Consider the following 24294-nt stretch of genomic DNA (forward strand, 5'->3'; position numbering starts at 1 on the left):
TATTCCATATTGACACTGTTGATTTTATGAAAAAAAAAATCTTTGCATACTACCTTTCCCATGCAGTCTGAGTCATGAAAAATGTAAGATGTTGTAGCTATGGTAGGAAGCTAAGATAAATTCAATTAGTTTTAGAGTTCTGCTCTTTAATTTTGTTTCAGCAGCAAATAAAACTGGCTCTGAGACACTTTCTGTAATACCCTTCCTACATGAAGAAAGATTTACTCATTATCCCCCTCTAAAGCTAAGGAACTGCTCCAAAAGCAGAGGCCAGTACCAGGCTGTACTACCATAGCTGCTTACACTGGCAGGAATGGTGCACAGCGAACTAGGCATCCAGCCTTCCCTCCTTCCCACGCCTTTGTGCTGCCCATTAACACCAGAATGACCCTACCCCTGAAGCCAAGAGCTGGTCCACAGACAGCATATAGGCATAGTACGCACAAAGAGTTGGCTATTTATATATTTTGCATATGCTTTAATTACACTGTCACTACGGTACACAACAGCAACATGCTTTATAAAGCACTGAGCACAAATTTTACGGTAATTAGAAAGCCCAATTAGCAATCCTCACACTACAGGCAGATTTTGTTTGATTTAGCAACAGTTGAAGAGAGAAAAATTTAGAAGAAAAAAAAGGCTTAAATGTATTTGAAGTTAAAGACAGAGGAATCTAAATCTGCAATTTAAAGTATATTTAACATATGTTTGAAATTTGTTCTGCTCAACAAGGGTTCTGACTCAGGAACGTGCTTCTTGACTCAATTCTCCAGTATTTTTTCTCTCATTGACATAAATAGCTTATGGTTTCTCTGGAAAATAATTTTATCCATTAAGAAGAACTATCCAGAGCTAAGAGTAAATGAAACTTTAGCTTAGCAAGTTATATGCCATCATAAAACATTTCTGAATAGAAATACAATCAGCAGTTCTGCTAGTATAGGTAACACTCAAATGAGAGACAGTTCTCAATTACTCATACTACAAACGGTTCCCTGTGGTGGTTTATATACCTTTCACTCTTAAAGTATCTATTGCCCAAGGTGATCCTATGCAGTTCCTAGTCACAATACATCACCAACTGGATCAGAAATGCAGTCCTGTTATTCCAGAGCTGTTTAGAAAGGTGCCCAGGTATGCCAGCCTTGAAATGTTGCTGTTTGATACGAGAGATGGATGGTGTAAATTGGAAGTAAAGCAAATCCAACCTCGGACTTGGGATGAATTCTGAATTTTGTAGCTCAACACTGTCCCCAGTGTAAACTGGACTGACTTCTCAAAGCTCTTAAGTTAAATAAATTTTATTTTCATAAGAAATCAATAGGAAACAGTTCATGCAACTCTATTTCTTCAGGTCCACCCACGCAGCTGATATGACTCACAATCCTCAAAGTTGTTTCAGCTTTCAGGGATATTAGTACTTGCCTCATTCAATTTACTGTAGCACTAGTTATACAGAGATAGACACCTGCTTTACAGCTGCGAAAAAAAAAAAAAGCTACTTGACAGCAATTAAGGTAAAACTTTGCTTTGGCATAAATTCTGGAAAACTGCTATTTCCTCAGTTTTTCATGCTCCCTGAAGAAAGGGTGAAATGTTAGCAAATTTTAATTACTGCTTTTAAGGGGAAATTAGGGAAATTCAGAAAATTATACTTGCAGATTAAAATATGGTAACCTAAAACTTCTGTGGAGTTCTACTGTCAAACTCACAAAGCTGAAAACAAACCTGCTGAACTACAATTTACAATGATTGCCAACAACACTTCTCAAGGATTTTGCATGTGTGTCAGTTGTTACTGGATTTAATTTTACTAGAGACTAGATGAAAACTATTTTCTTTCATTTGGAAAATACTCAAAAATTCCTTACTTTTTTTTTTCCAACAGTGAAAGTTAGAAATGAAAGCCGGGCATTTGGCATAGTACCTACGAGTACTTCCATATTTACTTCTGCATCTGCATCAAAACCACTTGAAATATTCTCTGCTGCACAGCCTATATCAATATACAGGACTCAAAAATGCACACTTACACGGATGGATACAGCAGAACTGAGCTGACTCTGGAAAGTGGGGCACATCAGTTAAAATCATTCATGGTCATCTATTAAAGAAGATGTGCCTGCACCTACTTAGCCTGGATCTATCCCTAAGGTGCCTACAGGCAATGCCCAAAATGGCTGGACTTGCTTTCCCTTGACCAGCCTGACTGTGTAAACAGAATTAGTGTTAACAATAATACAGTTTAAAAAAAAAAAAAAAAAAAAGTAAAAAAGATTAGTGTAAACAGCGGAGCAGCAGTAACAGCAATGAAAACAGGTCTCTCTAAATAGGCATGAGGGAGCTGAAACAACAATAGCACACCACATTACACATTACCCTGGCGTAAGAACGCACATGAACACAATGGGGAAGTAATCTTAAGCTGATACAGTTACACTAGTACAAAAGACTGTCTGGATGCATTATCCCTTAATCAGGTTTGTTTTGGTTTCATTCATATCAAGCAGAAAAAAAAGTCTAAGAAAAACTAGACCTACTCTCAAAATCAAAGGAAAAAAGCATGATGTATTTTTTTACATTACTAATAGCAAAGTAAGCCTGTGTACGTGAGTACACATCTGGACACATACAAAACAGTGGATTTCTTCAAAACTCTCACCTAGAGGATGTAAAAAGGGTATTTGGGAGCCTAAAGCAAAGCCAAGACCATTTACTGATCAATATATCTTCATCATTGAGCTCACTACCAAGAAAATATCAAAACTATATTTTTTATTTCTTGTGTTTTATACATGAGAAAAAGAGCACCAAAAATTAATTCCAGTGTACTGCAAGAGGCATTGGTATCTCAAGCCTACTGCATAGCCACAGATTGCCAAGCCCTGGTCAACTTCTCTGAATCAAAGACAAAAAATTCAGTTTCAAATATAAAGGGTGATCAGAAAAAAATCTAATCAGAGAAAAAAATACTCTAGAACGTTTTATTAAACACTTAACTTTGCTTGTCAATTTTGTCATCTTTAATCTTCATTATAAATTGTCATTGTATTTGCATAATTTATAAAAAGCATATTAGTAGAGTGAAGGAGGGAAGTGAAACATCAGCCTTGTGATCCCTTCCTTCAAAAGACACTTCATCCATTTCAAACTTGTCTTTCTGGACTCGCTAGTTTGTTAATCCCTAGACAGTTTCTGACAAAACTTTCTTGGGACAAGATATGTCAGTTTTATATTGCTAATATTTTATGCTCTAAGCTCTCTGGTTACTTTGCACATATTTTTCAAATAAGGCAACAGGATTATATTGGTATTGGGAGTGTATAATGCAGTTAGGCAGGACAAAAGACCAGTTTTCCATAACAGCAGCAATACTATTTGTGCCTACTAGATTCAACAGTATTTAGCATTATGTACATTCAGACTAGTGACACTACCCTGGTGATAGTGTGGTGCCATGGGGTTCAAGGATAGCTGCAGTTATCCTTGAATTTAGCCAGCAGAGTTGGTAAATGTAATCATATTTAACAATTAGCTTTCATATGAAAAGAAGTAACAACAAAGCCCACCAGGATGAAACTGTTATAATTAATTGTTCACAAAAGAAAAATATCCTGCAGCATTCTAGAATCCTATATGTGCTAGCAGTCTGTCCCCAAGACAGACACTTTTATTTGCCCTTAATAACAAACTTAAAGGGATTAAAATTGCCTGGCTAGGCATACTAATAGACATCTATCAGACACATTTCCGTATATCAGATTCCCAAGCTGACAGGTTTGTATATGCAATCAAGTTAAGCCTCTATGGAAAAAAAAAAAAAAAAACAAACCAACAGAAAATCAGTTACAGGTATCTTGTGGTAGCATACTGATTTACTTTAAAAGGGCATAACATTAAACCAGCTAAATGAAAGACAACAACTGTTACATAAAATTTAAGTAACAGAAGTCTGTAGCTTGTTAATCAAAAGCATGAGTCATCCTCACTTTTCCATGATAAGAGGAATTGGATAAAATTTAAATTATCAGGTCAAGTTTTAGTTCCAAAATATAAGAGCACAGGATATGAAAAAGGTAGTAAGTAACTGAACAAGGGAACCATCATTCATTTTATCTGAGACTGCTTATATTATAAAAGAAACTAGCAACACCATATAGACATACGAAACAAAAAATAAAATACTCAATGTCAGTGATGTGAAGGCAGGTGAATGGTAATTAGTTGTGCTCTTAGTTCAGAGCTAGGCATGAATTTTGGCAAGCTAAAGTAGATTTACTGTTCTTTCCCAGTCACGTGCTCTGGATAACACCTTTCTTCACTGACATATTTGCTAAGAACTGGGCAGCACTGAATTGTGCTTAGACCTAACAGAAAGGTGATTTTATGGCAACCAAATACCAGCACTTCGGTTCTGAATCAGTAAGCTTCACAGTACGTACACACTACACAATTACAATACCTATTCCCATCACAGCAAACTGAGGCTACAGCTCTCTCTTCCATGTATTTATTTCATGAGTATTTGTCTTTGTGCAGCACTCATCTTTTGGGTGGTAGACTGTCACAACTAAGCTTGTTTCCGAAGCGACCTTCCTGTGGCTTCGGACAATTTTTTTTAAAACAACAATGTCATTCAATGCAAGTAGTGCCCCTGCTTGCTGGAGGTCAGGTCACTTCATCCAGGAGCTCCATTCTGTGCTCAGACAAGAACGTGACACGCTAACTCAAACTAAATGGTTACTTTGGTTAGTTCAGCCTATGTTGCCAGAAACCAACTATTATGCATTTGCACTCGAACAGAGCTGCAGTAACAAACAGCTGGGCTTACAGCTTTGTCACTAGTACATTCAACTGGCCTGAGGGTCTGCAAAGTGAGTATTTACCAAAAGCCTTTGCTTAGCTTAAACGAAAACAAACAACTGAGGAAGTTCACATCAGTAATTGGCCCACTTGCTAATACTTATTAAACAAATAATGAAGCACTGCTTCCAAGACAGGCATATTCAAATTCATTTCCTGAAAAAATTGGCTTTGGCTGATGTTCATTATAACTTGATTGTAAAAGAATGAACACGAGTGAACACTAAGCTATCTGAGAAATGCAAATCTGTCTGTTCTAAGGATATGTAAATTAGGTTTGAATTTTCTGCAGAAATTTCAGTTAACAAGACAAAATTATGGTAGGTGGATTAAAAAAAATATTTGAGGATGAAATTATTTGTTTTTATAAATCCACAATGCGTGGCATAAACTTAAGATCGAAAACTTGGCTTTAATTCCACTCTCTGCCCAAAGGGATTTGAACTTAAATCCCTGAGAAGAACCCTAATTTCAGTAGGGTTGAAGCTGAGCATTTCCAGTCTCCCTGTTGATATGCTCCAGTGTTTATAAAACACATTCACACACACTTTTTTTTTTCTTTGCAGATACTGAAACTCAGCTGTTTTATTACCTGGATGAACATCCAAACCATTATTTACCAATTGTGTAAGATAGGAAGGACTTAAATTCAGTGTGAGCAGAAAAAAAAAAAAAAAAAAAAAAAAAAAAAAAAAAAACACAAAAAACCAAACCAAAACAACTGCCAGTTGTTCCATTATGATCAAAAATTTAGAAAAAATGCCCAGAGTTCCTATTGTCTACTGAACCCAGTGCTGTATCTCAAATCCAGAAATGAATTAGAACTACAAGCAAGTCCTCCACCAGACCTAGCCAATCAGTATGATTTAGAAGATACCATCTCACAGAACAGATCTTTATTTCAACAACAGTGCTTGGTAATTTCTGTGGTGATAAAGTGTCCTGATTTTGGCCAGGATGGAGCTAATTTTTTTCCCAGTAGCTGTTGTGTTTTGAATTTAGTATGATATTTGATATGTGAGGAACATTGATAATACACTGATGTTATGACTTGTTAGTAAGAGATCAAAGACTTTTTTCCAACTTCCCAGGTTTTGCTAACGTGCAGGTGCAAGAAACTGGAAGGGGTATGGCCAGTACAGCCGACCCAAAGTGTCCAAAGGAAGTATTTCGCACCACAGACATCATACTCAGTATATAAGCGGGGGGTGGCCAGTAGGCAACTCTCTTTCTCTTTCTCTCCCTGAGGATTGTTCCGAGATTGCTTTCGGTTTCATTCCATGATCGCTGCCTGGGACAGGCTGTATTAGTTGTTGGGTCATCGGGCAGTGAGAAATTGTGCATTGTTCATTTCGCATATTTTATTATCTTTCTATTTTATTATTATCATCATAATTATGTATTATCTTTCCCTTTACTGTCCTAGTAAACTGTTTTTATCTCAATCCATGAGTTTTCCTTTCTTTCCAATTTTGTTCCCTATTCCTCCTCAGGAGGGGGATGGACAGTGAGCGGCTACATAGTACTTAATTATTGGCTGAAGTTAAACCACAACATAAAGGCTTAACATTGAGAGGTACTATCTGCTGGCAAATACATACAGTAGCTTTTGAAATCTTCTCCCTTGATTTTTGTCTCCCAAATGATCTATTATACTCCCTTGTTGCTTTACTAGTATTTTATTAGCTTTTGGGAAATACCAGCTTGTCTCTGCTTCAATAGCTTTGTCTAAAACAGTTCCTAGTTCTCTCAGAAAGCTGTTTCCTAACTAATGTAGTTTATTAATCTGCTACTTTTCTGGCAAAGCAAGCAGAATATTAAGTGCGATACTTCAGCAGCGTCTGGCATTACAAAATATCTGGGAAATCCTTGAAATTGCTCTGAATCATAACAACTTTTCCTCATCTTTTTTGCTGCAGAGCACAATAAACTTGGCCTCCATTATGGTGTTTTAGTGGAATCTCAGAACAAAACCCACAAAATCTAAAAGACCATAACCTGTACCATGATTTTCCAGTGGCTATTATCTTAATCCACGTATTTCAACTCCAAAATGCAAATAAGGATGGGAATGCATTACTGCATTTTTAAGCTATATAGGCTAAAATATTCTCTTAAGAAATTTTTTGGCTAAGCTATGGTGCTGTGGTCAGACAAGTCAAATGCTGGAGAAATGATGTAAGGAAATCTAGTCTTGGGATGTAAAATAACACTGTTTTCTTACTCTTGTAGTTTAGCCCCAATGGGGAGCAGACTATGCAGTCTCTCTCTCACTCCCCCCACCCTCCAGTGGGACAGAAGGAAAAACTGGTAAACAAAAGGCAGCAAAAACACATGGGTTGAGATGAAACAAAAATAAATTTAAGAGATAACAGAAGAAAACAAAACAGTGATGGAAAACAAATACAGTACAATGACTTACAATAAATCTCAATGTCCAGTTTCTTCCCATGTAGCAGGAGGCTCCCCTCAGCACGCTCCTCACATATTGAGCATGGTATCACATGCGATGGAACAGCCCCTTGGCTAATTTGGGTAAACTTACCCCAGCTGTTGGCTAACTAGTAAACTATCCCAGCTGGTGGCCCCAGCCATAGGGGCCACCTGCTTCAGTTCACCTCCCAGCTCAGGTGAATATTAACTCTATCCTAGCCAGAACCAGGATACTTACATAAATGCAAGTCTCAGAAAAGCCAAATTTTTCTGACAGAAACACAATGAAAGATTTCAGCTTTGTTTAGACATCAGTTTTTCTCTCTCCAGAAAATTTAGCAATCTGCATAAAGCACAGTCATTGCGCACCCCAACCCTCTCCAAAAAGAAGCTTTCAGGACACTGACTTCACCCTCCCTTTCCCAGGAGTAAGCACGTGCAGTTATCGATATATTCATTCTGATTGCATCTCAGCCTACTAGTGCAATACTACACTAGTGCAAAACCCATGAAACACTTCCTGAAACTAGGCAGTTCATCCTTGCAACTTAAGAAATATCAACATGGGACCCATGATGTAATTATGTATAAACAGCATAAAAAATTAGAGGAATACTGGGGGGGGGGGGGGGGGGGGGGGAAGAAAAAGAAAAAGAAAAAAGGCAAACAACCCACCCAAGAATTAAGAATACATTTGTTTGTGGGTCAGGCAGTGACACTGGCCTCCTAGGTCTCCATTTATCTATTTACAACTGATATACATCAGCATTAGGACTTTGAGAAGTTTCACTTTTAGATTATTCCTCCAACAAACCAACTATAATTGCATTATAGAAGCATATTATACAGATTGGTAGCAAGATATCAAAAGTTTCCATTAAGTAATTAAATAACAGGTGCTTTCATCCTACCTTAATAACATGAGTTTGTCTCCTTCATCATCTTCTGCGTTATTTTCCTGTGTAGAGAAAAGAAACAAAATGTACAAGGCTGGAATTCAATTCAAGACCAGCTTGGTCCACTGTTCAGTTGTGCTGTTCTTGTTTATTTTCAGGGGGATAAACACTTCTTGCTCATTTAAGTGTTGTTAATCGTCTTTTCATAGTCAAGATTGTGCCCTATCATTTTCTTAGCTCACAGCCCATGAGAAGGAGCAGGAAACTGTAGCACAATCCCAATAGAAACAACTAGAAATAAACCTCACCTATCAAATACTAAAATATTATTTTTAATGCCCAGTAAATTAGGGGCACTTTTCTACATATGGTAAAGCAGTAACTGAGTAGGAACACAAATAAAGGAAAGTGTACTAAAAAAATACCCAGACCATAAAGCATACCAGCACACAACACTTGTTTCTCAAGCAGGAAAAAAAAAAAAGAAAAAAAAAAAAAAAAAAAAGAGGAGGAGGGGAAAAAGAAGCTCATTTGGGCAATAAAAGGTGATGCTTTTTATTTTCTGTTTATTATTATACAATGGTGATAAATCCAAATCAAGAGGAAGAGCTCAGCTTGGACTCAGAATAATACTTTCCCAAGCCCAAACTTTCTGAGAATGCTGTAGCCTGAGTGCAGACATCTCTGCTCTCTGAGAAAACTTGGCTCTGCAGCTTTTCACGTTGATGTCATGTATTCCATGCAATAAATTCCCTTCTGCTCAGGATACCTGCAGTTTTACACAATTTAAGAGCTATGACAACCCTATAATTGGTAAACATTGTGGCAAACAGAAGACACAAATTTAAAAGAAGAGCTCTTAGTTGAACATGGGAGGCATCTATAGGAAACACCAACATAGCCAAGAAGGAAGATTTTTAAAAGACTCAGCTTTTAAAAGTTTCAGCTTTGAAGGACCTCAGTGGTACTATTTTAATTTATTTTAAGATATAATAGAGTTATGAATCAGATCTTGTGTTATCAAGACCCCAGCAACGTAATTGGAAACTGGAAAAACTATTCAGGCTTTGCCATCCTTTTCACTTTTTATCCTCTCATCCCTTGCGATTTTTCCTGCCTCAGTGTTATATCCTAATCTAGAAAATTAGGACATGACAAATATTCACCAGTTTGTAGTATAGACAGAAAAATGCTACTGTAATTGTGTCTGTCATGTAGTTATTATGAAGTAACGGAACAGTCACTACATACCTAATCAGAGCTATCCAGGAAGAACTTGTCATGCATAAAAAGTGATCAAGTGACCTTCTGTTAACTCAAGCTTCAAGTAATCTTACAATAATTATCATAAAAATGGAAAATTTCTGATTTAGGTCCCAAGTCAGGCAAACATGCATGTGCTTAACTTTAAGAACTTAAATATGCTAACCACTTGCTTAATAGGTTGGCAAGCACCGAACTGCCTTGTTCAATAAAGCAAGACCTAAATCTTACACACACACACAAAGCAGTCAGTGCCTGCCAACAGGAATTTCAGGCATAGCACCGAACGACACAATTTCCATTCATTTGCATTACTAATACTAATAATGCTCAGGCAAAAAGGAAGCTGATGAGCTCAACAGCTATTAGATCAATGGTTTAGCATGTGGGAATGCCCACCCAGAACCTCAAGTCTTCTTACTTTCTTTGCTCTCCTCCCCTAATACATGCATATATTTCCAGTTTCACAATAAATTTCCCTGACTGTAAATAAGGAACTGTAGGTTTTTAATCTTTATCCCCAAATGTGCTGGTTCTCTCTTTTCAGCACCACAAATTTACCAACCACTATACCTGTCTGAACATAGCAGACACTCTGGGAAAAGGGAAACTACTACTGGGAAGATGGTTAGGACCTCCTGAGGTTCCTTCTATCCTGAGTTATTCTACAATCCTAAACCAGTCCGTTCCCATAGCCCTGTGGCTGCAGTACTCACTCAGAATGGAAAGCTGGGTTCAATTCCCTCATCTCCCCAGGAGTGTACCTTAACCAACCGCTGCAAACTCCAGTGGGTGACTGCATTTCATCCCACCAGATGCAGCTGCCTTATTTTATTCTGGCCTTGCTCCAATATTTTGTTAAATATTTGGGGACTGAAACTAGGCCTCCCTCTTCCTCTGCAGTGACTACAGTTCTCCCAGGTTAAAGAGTCAGCATTATTTTTGTTCAAACTCCCTCTAGGAAGATCAGCTTTTAATTATTGCATGGTCTTCACTGGAACCTTTTCAACATGGCACACTAAATGTTTTCTTCCTGAGCAAGGAAAATAAACTCTCTTTAGAAGTAAGACAGCTATGAACAATACATGGCGCACACAGCTTCATTGTTTACTTCACTGTAGCTTAAGTATACATAACTGGTTTTCAATTGCACATGGATTTCTGCCTAAGAGCAAGGATTTCTCCAGGGATCTTTGCAGTTAGTTAGTGTAAGAAATTGCTCTAATTAACAACCCTTTCAACAATTTAAAAAAGCATCCCTTGCAGCCAAGGAGTCCGGAGCCACAGAAAAGGAGAACAGGTCTGCAAAATAAATAACATTGTGTATCTGACAAAGACACACAAACACATTGATTTTTTTTTTGTTGTTGTTCCATTTTAAAGCTAGGCTTTGGTTCTAGATATCTGGACTTCTTCCACTAATAGCTAAACTGCTGCAGGATGGTACACAAAACTACTGCAAATTGCATTTGACCAAGTTGCTATTTGAGTGGAGGGTAAAATATGCCAAAGAGAAACCATTTGTTTGACAATACCTTAGGCTATTTTAAGTAGAAAACTGCAATGCAAAAGGTTAATTTCAATCATTACACTGAGGCAGTATGTAATAAAACTTTCAATAACCACAGATTTTCTAATAAAAGTGAAATTTCCAAGTTTCTTTGAAAATGCAAGTCATAAAATAAGTACTAATGGGTAAATTTTTATCTGAAGGTTGTATACTAATGACTTTACCTGCCCCTCTTCAATCACAAAGAAAGAAATATTAGAAGGTGTCAGGATTTTTAATTTTTAAGAGGGTCAGGGTAAATTAAAGGGTCTCTTCAGCAGTTCTGCATGTTTCCCACCATTGGCCCTATGTAAAAGTGTTCTTCATCCACGCACCTTTCTGCAAGAAGCACCTCTCTTTTCTGATGATGCAGCAGAAGGCTAGCAGAGAACACGCTACTCCTTTGAAGGTTACCATGGAGGACACATTCATCCAGAATCTACTAATACAAAAACCCCAAAACATAGCCCCAAACTCATCCTCTCCAGCGGCAGGAATATTTAAAGATAAAGCAATACTTTTCAAAAATGCACACCCTGATAATCCATCATCTTCCCCACAGTGTTTTGGGCCTAATGCCTTGAATTTGTTCTGCTAAACTTTGCTATGAAAAATATTTTTCTGGCAGCCTATTAAAAGAATGTAATTATAAGAGCAGTGCTGGGAGAGAAGATATAACACAAAGTCAAAGAAAGGTTGCACGCATCACTGAATACAGTATCTCAAAACTCACAGCAGAATGAGCTGCTGTGAGTAAACCCATATGATAATTTATTAAAACATAACTTTCGAGAGATCACCTGCTACAGGGAGAAAACAAAAATGGGTTTCTTATAGGTAGAGTGATCTGAGTTAGTGTCTGGCATTGCTTGGTTCAGCTATTCTCCAGCTATCTTGACATTTTCAAGAACAAGGAACTAGAATTTGGATTCAAAATAAAAACAGAGCTCAACAATATATGCACTCATTTACATATTTTTAATATATGCATCTTCTTTGAGTACATAATATACAAGAATCACTATAAACTTCAGTTTCATTTTTCTTTTATTGAAATTATACTGTAAGGCCCAGTAACATTGTTACAGTTGTTTAGGTTTAGTACTCTTTTTCAAATCTATTTCATTATCACGTTAGATAGTCATTTAATAATCCAAGGTCATATAACCTCAATAGTGTACTAAATAAATCAGCCATGGTAATAATACCCACTTCACCAACACCGTTTTTTCAACTGAATTAATTTAGTATGAAAGAAAGGGAGGTATATCTTACAACAGTAATCTATATACTTGACTACTCAGTTGCAATATTCTAACTGCTTTTTAATCAGGACGCAATATTAGTATGCCATTTGCCTTTGAGAATTCACCGTTGTGACAGAACCTAGGAGATTTTGAGCAGATACCTCCATGATTTTACCCCTAAGGAATATCATTAATCCTGAAAAATAAAATTTTACAAAAATAAAAAAAAGAAATAGATTAGTACAAATATCTTTCACAATGGAAGATATTTAAGTACTCACTATCACAGTCAGTTAAGTCTTCAGCTCTGATCTCAAAATTTATTAATGGATCTTCTGTACAGAATACTAGAAATGAGTAGGGGCAGAGATTTTAGGTTTTGACTGCATTTTCTCTCTCATTCTAAGGCCAAAACAGGTAAGTCTAGCTTTTCTTGTGTTGGAATAGAATACCAAATTGCAGCAGCCTGAGTTTAGCTCAGTTGATAAAAATTTGATGGTGTATTACCATTTCTAATGAGGTGGAAGGTTTGTGAAAACACACGCTGCCAAAATTATAAAATGTTTATCCATTTAACAGAAACAGTCATTTTCAACTTTAAAAAACCTGACACAGAGAGCTGCTAAAAACCAGGCATCATCCACTGCATCATTGAGTAACTCTTGAAACTGATCTAACAGTAAATTCAGCATTTCTCTACACTGATGCATGTGAGCAGGGTGATAACACACTAAACTCCTAAAAAAGGCTTTATAATTACCTGATTAAATTTGTCTGTAATATTTCTTCCAGTTTTTTTCTCAATCAGTTTGATGCATATTCACCCTCAGTTTAGACATACATCACCTTACTGCTCTGGCCTGGTTCCTTCCTCCCTGCCTAAAGCCAGATCTGCAATATGAAACACCGCAATGCCACATCACTGTAGTGCCCAAAGAGCATCTTTCGAGAGCTTGCTTTTCCCAGTAAGATTCATTGATTGTATGATCCTAGCACCACTAGCTCTTCATAGACTTGTAATGAGAAGCTTTCAAATGCCTGCTGCACAACAGCTTTGTAATAAAACTCGTACAAGGAGGAAGTGTTTGTCCTGTTCAGTTACTGTTCAAGCTGGCCTGGAAGTCAGCTTACTGCCTACCTCAAATTTCAACTGACACATCGCCTCACAGGGCACAATTGTTTTGGCACACTGCATGCAAGATAGACAAATATTTTGAAGACGCAGGAGTCCTAACACTTCGCTTTTAGTCTCCTTCCAAAAGTTCTTGCTAATATCTCACCTATAAGCTTCAGAATTGATTTGTCTTATTGTTCTCATTAGCACAATGTAACTGACTTTTTGGGGGTAAGGTGCAGAATGAGGATGCATTTCATTACTAGTCTCATTTTTGTGAACCAGAAACATAGGCAACTGCAACAGTGTTGGGTTGATTTGTTTTTGAACATCATTAACCAAATTCTAATTTGTGAAGCCTGTAACAATAAGAAACACTAAGCCTGTCAGCAATAATCCAGTGCAGCCTAGTTTAAGAAAGAGGCATAGAAATGCTTTGGAAACAAATTTCATTGCTTAAAAATAAAATAAAATAAAATTTAAAAATCACACAGTGTTTAGGAGTGGACATCACATACAGAAAAGAGTCTGGGATAGGAGCATGTTTCAACCCCACAAATTTTGCAAGGCGTTGCAATGGCTGTCATCTTTTCCACCTTTGAGAAACTTAAATTACTTCTGGAAAAAAATCCAAGCAAAGTCCTCTTTGCTGTCCCACACATGCCACAGTTAATTACCAAAATGTCAGTGCTCTTCATGCAGGCAGGCAATGCTGCCAAAGTTACTTCTTTAAAGAAAAACAGTTTTAACATGCTGGGCATTTCAAAACTTCATCACTAGACTTCAAATTCACTTACATCTCTCTGCATTTACATCTCTCTCCCCACCTCCTGTTTCCTTACATTATTTCCACGGTCAAACATTACAACCCATAGAGTTCAGGCAACGTGGTGGCTCCCACGAAGCACATAAATTCAAATTTTGCAGTTACTCTTGTAACTTCTTTCAATAGCAATAAAGAGTGAGACACGCTATTTCTTTTCCTGCAAAAATTAAAGACTACACCTCTTCTGCACCATGCTGTCTTGAAACACATTTCATTGTTCAGCAGGTAAGAGAAAATTAGAACTACATTCACAGCTATTTGTTACTATTTAAGTTAAATAACAGAGAGGGCAGAAGAGAGTCAGTCCCAGATGGTGGCATGTAGGGAAAACCATATTGCTACATTAAAGATGTGCTTTTAATTAACTTCTATCTCAATGATTAGAATTAAAAATTTTATCACAGGTGTTCCTAGAATAATTACCTTCTATTTCCTTGCGTAGTGCATATTCCCAGGAAATGCGATTCAAGACTTTTTAATTTAAATAACTTTCTCAATAATTTTAAAAAATTATGGCTTTTTAATAGTTTTATTATTGCTATTTTCTTTGTGCTTTTTTGGCCCTTTCAGATTCCTATAGTCTTTTCCAAGACCTCAGAAATGTCTTTCAGGTGTCCAGGTGCAATTCTGAGCAGGTTGCATTTTATCACATTTATATCCAGGAAAACCAGTTCATACAGAGAGTTATAAATTTACTTTTGTACTTGGGAATAAATGGCTCATTTTTGTCACCAGTGCTGCACATGTGGCACTAATTCCCTTCAATTTTGTTCTAGAGAGTGATATTTCTTTTACCGTTGCATTTGTATACAAGTCTTAGCAGATAACCTTGTTGCACATCAACTGTTGCAATGTGTACTGAATACAAAAGACTGAGTAGCTATCCTGATTTTTTTCCATAAGACTAATTGTGCAGGTCAATGCATTAAGTAGTGATTCCTTGGCTTCCTAGAATATGCCCCCTGATAATATAACAACATATTGTGAACTAGATATTAGAAAACATAAGCCAAGAGAAACAGGCTACTGCTTTATCTGCTCTGCAAAGATATATTGGGTCACATTTTTCCCATGAGTTAGAAATTCATAATTCATAATTTTATTAAAACAGAAAGACAGAGAGGGCTGGAGATACGATTTCACGAAGGGAGAAGAATAATGCACAAAGGAGAATGATTTAAGGCAGAGAGTCCTGCCTTCTCTTGCATTAGGTCCTGCCAGATCTAGAGCAGTTCTTTGTGTGCAAGATTACATTCTGAAATTCTTCCTAACTATATCTTTCAGTCTAGGGAAAACAAACAATAAACCAAGAATAAGTAGGATCATTCATCTTTTGTTCATGTTTATCTCTGATGATGTTATCTTTATACTGAAATAATATTCAGCCAGAGGCAGTCTTAAGAAACTGAAGTGACTTTTGAAGTAGCACCTCCTGAGACAAAGCAACAGCATCAAAAGGCACATATGCTGGTTTCAGTTTAATAGAGATAAACTAAGGTGCTAATATCACATTCACAGAGATATCGGCATTCAGCCCAGCTAAGAAGCCATTGGGGAAGAGAGCTCCCCACTTTTCTCCACTTCTCTCCATCAGCGTACATCAGAGAAGTACCAGATAGATGGATGCATGAGGGGCTGGGCTCACCTGCATGTGGCATAGCATTGCAGAGAAGCCACAGGTTGTCATTTAATACACTCATTTAACATAAGAGTGCAAGAAAAATTTTAAAGGGTGTTGTAAAAGTTATGATGTTGTGAATCTAATACTATCTAATGCCTCCATTACAGCCTTCTCCAAAAACCCCAAAAAGGCAGTCTATAGGACCACATAAAACAATTCAGGTGCTCCTGTGGCTACTTTTATTAAAATTTTATAGCAACTGATGACAGAAATCCAGTTATTGCTGAGTAAGTCACATTAGTTACCTTATGTCTTTTGGTTTTGTCTTTGTATTTTAAGGACATTGACAGACAAAGTGTTGAGAAAAAAAAAAAAAAAAAACAACCAAACATTTCCATTCTGTCAGCATTTGGAAGTAAATAAAGAGAATTTTCCTAAGTCTCCATTTGGAACTCAAACTCTTATTTTCTTTCATTAGACCCTCTCCCCAAAATTGAGTATCTGGCTGTAACTAGATAAAATGAAGCCTTCTCTGAAATAAACTTTGGGATTTCTGTGTGTCAGTTTTCAAAGACAGGCAGAAACACTCGGTGTCTATTTATTTAAACTCTTATCTAGAACAAGACCTTATTACCGTTGGCTCTTACAAAGCAGGCCTAGAGCATAAAGCATCTTTTGCCAAGAAACACTGAGATTCTTCCTTGTAGAGTAATTCCCAAGATTCTGGCTGTCTTGTTCCCACAGTGCTTCATCAGCTGAAGAACTGAATAAAATGGATTCTGTTTATGTAAGAACAGATATTAATAGAGTCCATGCTCATTTCTATTGCATGCCATGCAAGGACATACAAAATGACTAATTTAGTTAACACATGGGTGAAGCCCTTCTGCTAAGTGGCCAATAAGATGAGTAGGGTTAAGATAGAAATTTCACTGGGGATTGATTCTGGAGGCATAAGCAGGGGAAAAAAGAGACAGAAATCACGTTAAAAGTAATTAAGAGGTTTGTATTTCAATAATTTTTAAAAGTTTAGCCCTACAGAGCCTACATTTTATAAGTGTTATCTTTCATCTTGCTCAGCATATCCTATAGGAAAGCTTAGTATACCAAACAAAAACAAAAAAAAAAAGTGATACAAAACTCAGGAGCAGATCTTCTGAATGGCCTGTCCCTACCTATGCACCACATTCTCAGTGCTTCTCCTTATTTCACTGGGAATATTTGCCTGAGATATGCATGAACCATTTCAGTAGTACCCTTGCTTATCCAAAACTCTATTTATGGTCCCTCTTCTTTGTTTATACTGAGGAAAAAAAGAGGATAAGAAATTAAAGCTTGAAATTAATTACAAGGTTTAATCTTTCCACTGTCCACTAAGCAACCTGGCTCAAATCTCCCCCTGACTTCTGCCAGTAGCTTGCATGGTTTATCTTCCCTCCTCCCAGAAACAGCAAGGCTTCCAATACAAAGATCCCAAAGTAGCATTTGTCTGGTCTGACAAACAAAAGGGAGAGCACAAAGGCTGTAAAAGAGAAGCATCCCTACTTTTTGTCCACCTCTGGATAGCGTATAAGAGTTGATTGTGCGTCAGTTGGACTGAAGACGAACAATAGCTACCTGAAGACAGATTTTGGCAAGGCATGACAAGCAAAGTACAATGGTAAGTGCCACTCAGCAACACAATGCTGCCTTCCCTAACCAGAACTGCATGAGCTTATGTGGCCGCAGCGATACCCTAAACATCCAGCCAGCTATACTCTAAAGATGGGCTGTGCCTGCAAGAACAGCCTACCATCAACATACCATCAATTATAGGAACAGTCTAAAAATACCAGAAACTACAGAAATCATAAGAAATTATGGCTTGTGAAAAAAAAACCTTTTGCAATACATTCTACAGCAGAGTAAAACAACCTGCTGTTGGCATGTCTCAGACTTTTAGTGAGTCTTTTCCCTTGACTAAGATGACTACCAACTGTATGTAACCAGTGTCAAGCCTTCCACACGCTCACACATTGGGCTGTCCAGTTGATAGGCAAGGTCTTTGCTCTGAACGCCTACAGAGACACTGCAAGCAGAACTTTCTGTAAATGAAGTGCTGTCACTGCCTGGAAAACAGCTCATGCAGGCAGACAACTTGGAGAGATGGCAACTATCTAGCTTCTCAAGAATGACAAGGAGCCAACAAACAATACTTATTTTATATTCAAATCCAAATGAATACCATCCCAAAGTAAGCGTTTTTAGAATGGTTGAGGAAGGTGTTCAGCACACACAGATTTTTAGAATATATGTTGACATTCCATAGGGAAAACCAGGAAATGTAACTTGAGCCAGAGCTGGCAGAGAAATCCAGCTCTCTTTAATATACAAGCTTAAAAAGCAGCTAAAAAAGAAAGCTGAGATGTTGTGGCAGAGATTTAAGTTCTGAGACAGAAGTGCACTGTGTTGTGGCAAGAAGTGTATAATAGGTAGCTAATGAAAAAGGATATAAGGAAAAAAAGAGAGTGAAAATCTGTGCTGCAAAACCATCTACGCTTTTTCAGATTAATCTTGACAATATTGTCATAATTTCTTCCTTTCCCAATTGACTTTTTGTTGAATGCACTAAACAAAAATTTCCACACAAATTCAGAGATACTAGCAGTAAGGCTGAGGCCAGAAAAGCTACCTTGGCTTACCTGACTCAATTACAAAGATTTTTATAGGGGACCATCAATACATAATTCAAGCAATACAGCACATACAGAGAATGAGAAACAGGGGGAAAAAAATGTTAACTACATGAAAAACATTAGCACAAAGGGTCATATCGTAAAAGATATTTGAAAAGTTTAAAAGTTGTAATGGATATATTTAAGCTGTCTTCAGATATTCAGGATCTAAAAACATGACTTAATGTGCATGAATATTTTACATGACACATTGGTGAAATTCTCCCTTTGCCCTGTTTCTCAGTATCAGTCTGACTTTGTCCATTCATGAGTTGTGGGTTGTCTCTAATGCTTCTAATGAGGAAAGAAATACATCTCTGGGCCAGCATTAACACAAGCATAGAAACATCCCAGGTCTGAGAGCAACACTGCACAGAGTATGTCTGTCGTATTCACCATCTCTTACCTGCTGAACACAAGCAAAGCAGAGCTGAGACACAGGGCTTAATAGGAGATGGAAATACATATACTGTTTGCTCGCTTCCTTCTGTTGTGATACATTTTCTCTCCTCCTTTTGCGCAATAAGAGAACAGTGGGGATTGTTTTATTTTATTATGAAGGTCTTACATCCAGTGAACACGGAGGAAAGTGACGTTAACCATCAGTTCCCAATGTTTATCCCCACTGAAAGCAGAACAGTATCAGTAAGAACAGTACATCTGCACTGACAGCATCATCATGCTGAGAACTGAGTAGGAAAGCAGATCTCTAAGATTTGGTTATACTAGTTGAATAAGACACATTCTCAGTCCAGTTTTGATGAGAAATTCCATCAAGGATGTCATAAATACTTCCCAGAAAAGCCTTATCAAACCTTGCATACAGCCATACTCAGTTTCTACTTTGATGAATTGCTATTTCCTACATAAAAACGGACCTGGTGGAAAAACACTGATCAAGCAAAAATTATGTGAAGTGCACTGACGCAGCACAGAGTTACCAGAGCTATTGAAACAGTAGGTATGCACTTCCATGTCTGTATTCACAGAGGTGAAGAAGTCTCAGAAAAACTTCAGCAGAGCTAAGATAGTTCCTTCCTTAAGGGAAAAAAAAAACCAAACCATCCCTAAGACTAATGGCTCTTGCACCTACTCTGATGGCATCAAAGACTTGAAAACATCAAATATAGTGGTGGCAAACAAAAAGAATCCAGCCCTGTGGTATCACTACATTTTACAGAAGAGTTTAACCAGCTGGTAAAGCAAAATTTGAAAAGGGATATGGAAACACAATATTAAAAAATGCATATATCATATTGAACCATTAATTCAACTCATTCTGCTACGTGCTTGTGTCTGCCAGTGCTGCAGTTAATAGATAGCGTATGAAACTCAGAATGCAATTAAGTCTTGGAGGAAGCACAGTTGGAGGCTGTGGCAGTTTCTATAGCAACCTGAAAGGCTCAAGACTAGTAACGGGAGATTAACTTTAAAGGCAAGATAAGTACGTAAATATAGCTCTCATTTACCATTTTCTCTGCTTCCAAATGGGCAATATATTTTTGATTTAAACAATAGAATTTATGATTCCATGAATACAGAAATGCAGTCAAATGTCCTACTTGTTATTAACTAGGGAAAAAAAATATAATATTTTAAAACATCCTGTTAAAAAAATTCTGACAATTTCAGTATCAGGGAATCATCCAAACTACACTAATTAATTCAATCAAAATAGAAAGCCCTGAACTTGAACGCTTCCAGAAGATTAGAATGAGGCTTCAAGATATGGAACATGACAGTCATAATAAGAGTTTGCTGATGTCAACACACTGTATGCTTATGAACAAATCCTCTTGACATATTTTTCTGGATTATGCCTCAGATCAGGTTTGAAGTCTTCAAAACAGTGAGGGCAAGATAAAGAATTTTTGTAAGCACTACAGACCTTTTTTGTTTCCTTTTTAAAAATACTCTCTTCAGCAAGAAAGACAATATTGAAGAAACTTTGTCCAATATTTTTCGTGGCACTTAAGAGCTTTTGTTCAAAGGTTCAGTTGAGACTGAGACTGCAGCCACCCTACCCACGTTACACGCAAATTTTTTAAAAGCACATGAAAGAGATGTCCTGGCCACATCCCTAGTGCAGCCAGTTGCTCAGGACTTGTTTTACTTTACCATTTAAAAACAACTGATACATGCATAAGACGTTCAGGAACATGTATGTATCCAGGAAACAAATATGTAGTGAGAGTACTACCACAGGTACTGAAAGAAGTTACATCAGTTAGATAGCTAGTCCAAACTCATTTACCCTATCCAGCCTGCACAAGCACCTTTGCACAGCACTGGGTTGTCCTGCACAGCATCTGTTAGCATCAGACTAATGAAAGAAAAATAGCACTACCCCTAGTTCACTACTAATTGGCAAATTAACCAAGTGCATGATTAACTCACAATGTGTCCAAGGATTACCATGGAATATCTGCCTCAGATGACACAACTGTGCCTTCAAACCCTCATGTGATTTTACTTGCATGGTGAGCTTTTTTGGTTAGAATTTGTTGACTTGTTGCCTATCAGAGGAAAAAATGTAGAAAATATCAAGTCTTTGCTGTTATGTAATTCAAAATGTTTGTTCCACTTCACTGAAGATATTCCAACCTGCCCACGATAATATCTAAGCACCACTTAGAGTGATGGGACAGGCAATTCAATGGAACATGTTCTCTGCTTCTACTATGGTGGGAGGTTGGCTGTTGTATACCAGAGAACAAGAAAACAATAGGCTGATATTTTCTGTCAAAAACATACTACATTTTCTGCCATAAGTGAAATATTTCATCTTGTAAAATGCCTTGAAAGTACTCTGGTTCAGGAATAGTACTCTCTTCTCCAGGAGATCATTCCAGAGTCAAAAGTGGGTTTACCCAGGGAACTCCACAAATCAGAGCAGAGGTGATACAGGAATGTTTTCAATGGCATAGCTGGACACTGATCCATTGAGAACTTCTAACATTTGGACTAAGGCCTTCAATCTCTATCCAAAGCAACTGACAGACAATGAAGAGCGTGAAATACACTAGGATTTTCTCCAACGTTTTCCCTTACTAGAAAAAACAAAACAAAACAAACACCTGCAACAAGAGCTACGGAACCAGGCTGAGAAGCATAGTGATAGGGAAGAACCTTGCTATCCCTCTCTACAAGGAACAATTTACTTCACCTCTACCAATACAATACCTAATTTATAGACAGGTGACATCTACTTGCTCTAGTGTCTAGTGCCAATAGTTTAACAGCTGTGAAATGGGTTGGAATAGTGAAAGTTTCCTCCTATTGGCTTTACTTTCACAAGGAATAAGAAATAAAAATAAAGAATCTCTCTAACGCCAAGTGTTTGTTCTACTTTGTAACAGCAACAGTTTCAAAGAAGTATGTAACACTTTTTCACTTTCAAGAAAAAAAAGTTAGTAGGGGAGGGGAAAGGGAATACCTAAAGACCCTGTAGCAGTTTTCAGAATTAATATTTTGTTCTGGGTGGAACAGTTGCAACAGGGTGAGATGAGGACACCACTCTCAACTTCTTAATTGAAGTGATTTGTAAGTTGATAACAAAGAATTAATTTATTCTTGTATTTTCCTCTACTATTTTTTTTCTCCTTTTCAACTAATTGAAAAGCCACAATTGAAGACCACACAGGCACAACAGCAGCCGTTCAACTCTGAAGTTAATTTTGATTAGAAAAAGAAAGCCCATGCTATATAAAAATTTCAAAGAAGGGAACATTGCATATTGTAGAATCTATTATGTGGAAGAAGTTGAAGAGATCCATCATTCCCCTCAGTATTCTTAGGAGCTGACCTGTCCTTTAATTGAAGTTACCATATCCCACTTTGAAGAGTTTCTTTTCCTTTTCTAGAGCAGCTGTGGCAGTGCCAAGCTTCTCAAGAGAGATAGCTTAATAAGAATATTTAAAATGCTGCCCTCACCTTCTGCACTTAAAGGGTTTTGTATTTTTTTCTTTGATTTTGACTCAATATGAACTTCTCTCCTTTAAAGAAATAAAGTAGGCTTCACTGGAGGAAAATGCAGCAACCACACTTAGAAATATCTGTCACAGGTATTAGCAAAGGGTTTAAAAACAGAAATCAGAGCACAGCTTTGCAAAGTTGTTTTGTTTTGTTTGGGATTGTTTTTGTGGGGTTTTTTTTTTTGCTTTTGTTTTTTTAAATAATGGTTTAGGAGATCCCTAAGCACACTTTTCAGAAACAGCATATCTGTGAATTTTAAGCATGCAAATGAATTCATCTCCTCCCTGGGTTGCTATAAACTTTAGAAACAAACAGACTTCATAAAGAATGACAATTACATGGATCTGGACTTGCTATAGACATACGAAACAAACAGACTTTATAAGGAATGACATTTACATGGATCTGGATTTAGATTTCATCTACTTACACTCTCTCTTGTCAGTAAATGCAATGACACTTACCATGTGAATACACGGCATAACGAACACTGGAAAACAACTCAACGCTGCTGCTGCTAATAAAAAACTCATGCTCCAAGTAGATCCAGAAGTAGATTTTTTTTTAATTTATAAGTTTGCCTGCAACTACAAAGTCACTAGAAGCATCTTTATTCTACAACTTGCAAGAAGAAAAGACTGTTTTCTTTGTAATACACAAATTACTCAGGGCAGGTGAATAAAAAGGCATGCACAGCTCACTGATTATCTAGAATACAGCAGCTTGCTGGTCTGTCAACAGCAGTTTTCACAAGTTACTTAAGCTTCTAAAATGAACTGTGCTTAATGGTTGCAAAGGGTAATTAAATAGATACAGTTCTTTACTATTCCATAGCCCATTTAATATTAATTTTGAACACAGCTTATCTTCCTCTTCTCCCACTCTGCACCCCACTCAGCATTTTGGTTAAGCATGGAAAGCATTATGGAATATAAATGATTAGCAAAATAGCTAGGAATTTGGTTAGACTAAACATTAAAGACATGAAAGCAAGAGCTGGAAGAAAAGTAAAGCAACGGATCAGATATTTAATCCATCATTCCTTACAATTAAGCAGTAGATTGCTTGCTGTACTTTCCTGGTGAAAATATGCAAAAGACAAACATATTTGTAGAAGTACTGTATGGTTTTGAGTTACAGCATGCTGCATGTATCCAAAGATGGAGAGAAACTCTTTAGCAGGACCTGTTGCGATAGCACGAGCTGTAATGGTTTTAAAATAGAGGGGAGTAGATTCAGACTGGACATCAGGAAGAAATTTTTTGTAATGAGGGTGGTGGAACACTGAAACAGGTTGCCCAGAGAGGTGGTGGTGCCCCATCCCTGGAAGCATTCATGTTGGACAGGGCTCTGAGCAACCTGATCTGGTTGAAGATGTCCCCGCTCCTTGCACGGGGTTTGACTGGATGGGCTTTAAAGGTCCCTTGCATCCCAAACAATTCCACGATTCTATTAAATTCATCTCACTGTTTACTGTTGCTGCATGGTCCTCTTGTATTGACTGATTAAAAAGATCATGAAGCTCAAAGCTACCCATGTAATTCTCAGAGAGTTTGAAAATAAAATTAGAAAGTAAAGAACTAAAATAATCATAGAATCATAGAACAGTTAGGGCTGGAAGGGACCTTCAAAGGCCATCTAGTCCAACCCCCCTGCAAGGAGCAGGAACATCCCCCACTAGATCAGGTTGCTCAGAGCCTCATCCAACCTGACCTTGAACGTTTCCAGGGATGGGGCTTCCACCACCTCTCTGGGCAACCTGTGCCAGTGTTCTACAACCCTCATTGTAA

At 37.4% G+C, this 24294-nt stretch overlaps 1 protein-coding gene across 1 annotated transcript in view; it reads right to left on the reverse strand.

Annotated features, from left to right (window-relative positions):
* The window catches only part of FAM13C (family with sequence similarity 13 member C), a 135497-nt gene that overhangs the window by 93528 nt on the left and 17675 nt on the right, over nt 1–24294 (reverse strand). The window contains exon 6 of the mRNA XM_086752834.1: nt 8211–8257. Within this exon, the coding sequence (XP_086608960.1) occupies nt 8211–8257 (47 nt within the window). The remainder of the gene's footprint in view (nt 1–8210; nt 8258–24294) is intronic.

The sequence above is a fragment of the Chlamydotis macqueenii genome, chromosome 7, assembly GCF_036417535.1.
Source record: "Chlamydotis macqueenii isolate bChlMac1 chromosome 7, bChlMac1.mat, whole genome shotgun sequence".
Classification (NCBI taxonomy): domain Eukaryota; kingdom Metazoa; phylum Chordata; class Aves; order Otidiformes; family Otididae; genus Chlamydotis; species Chlamydotis macqueenii.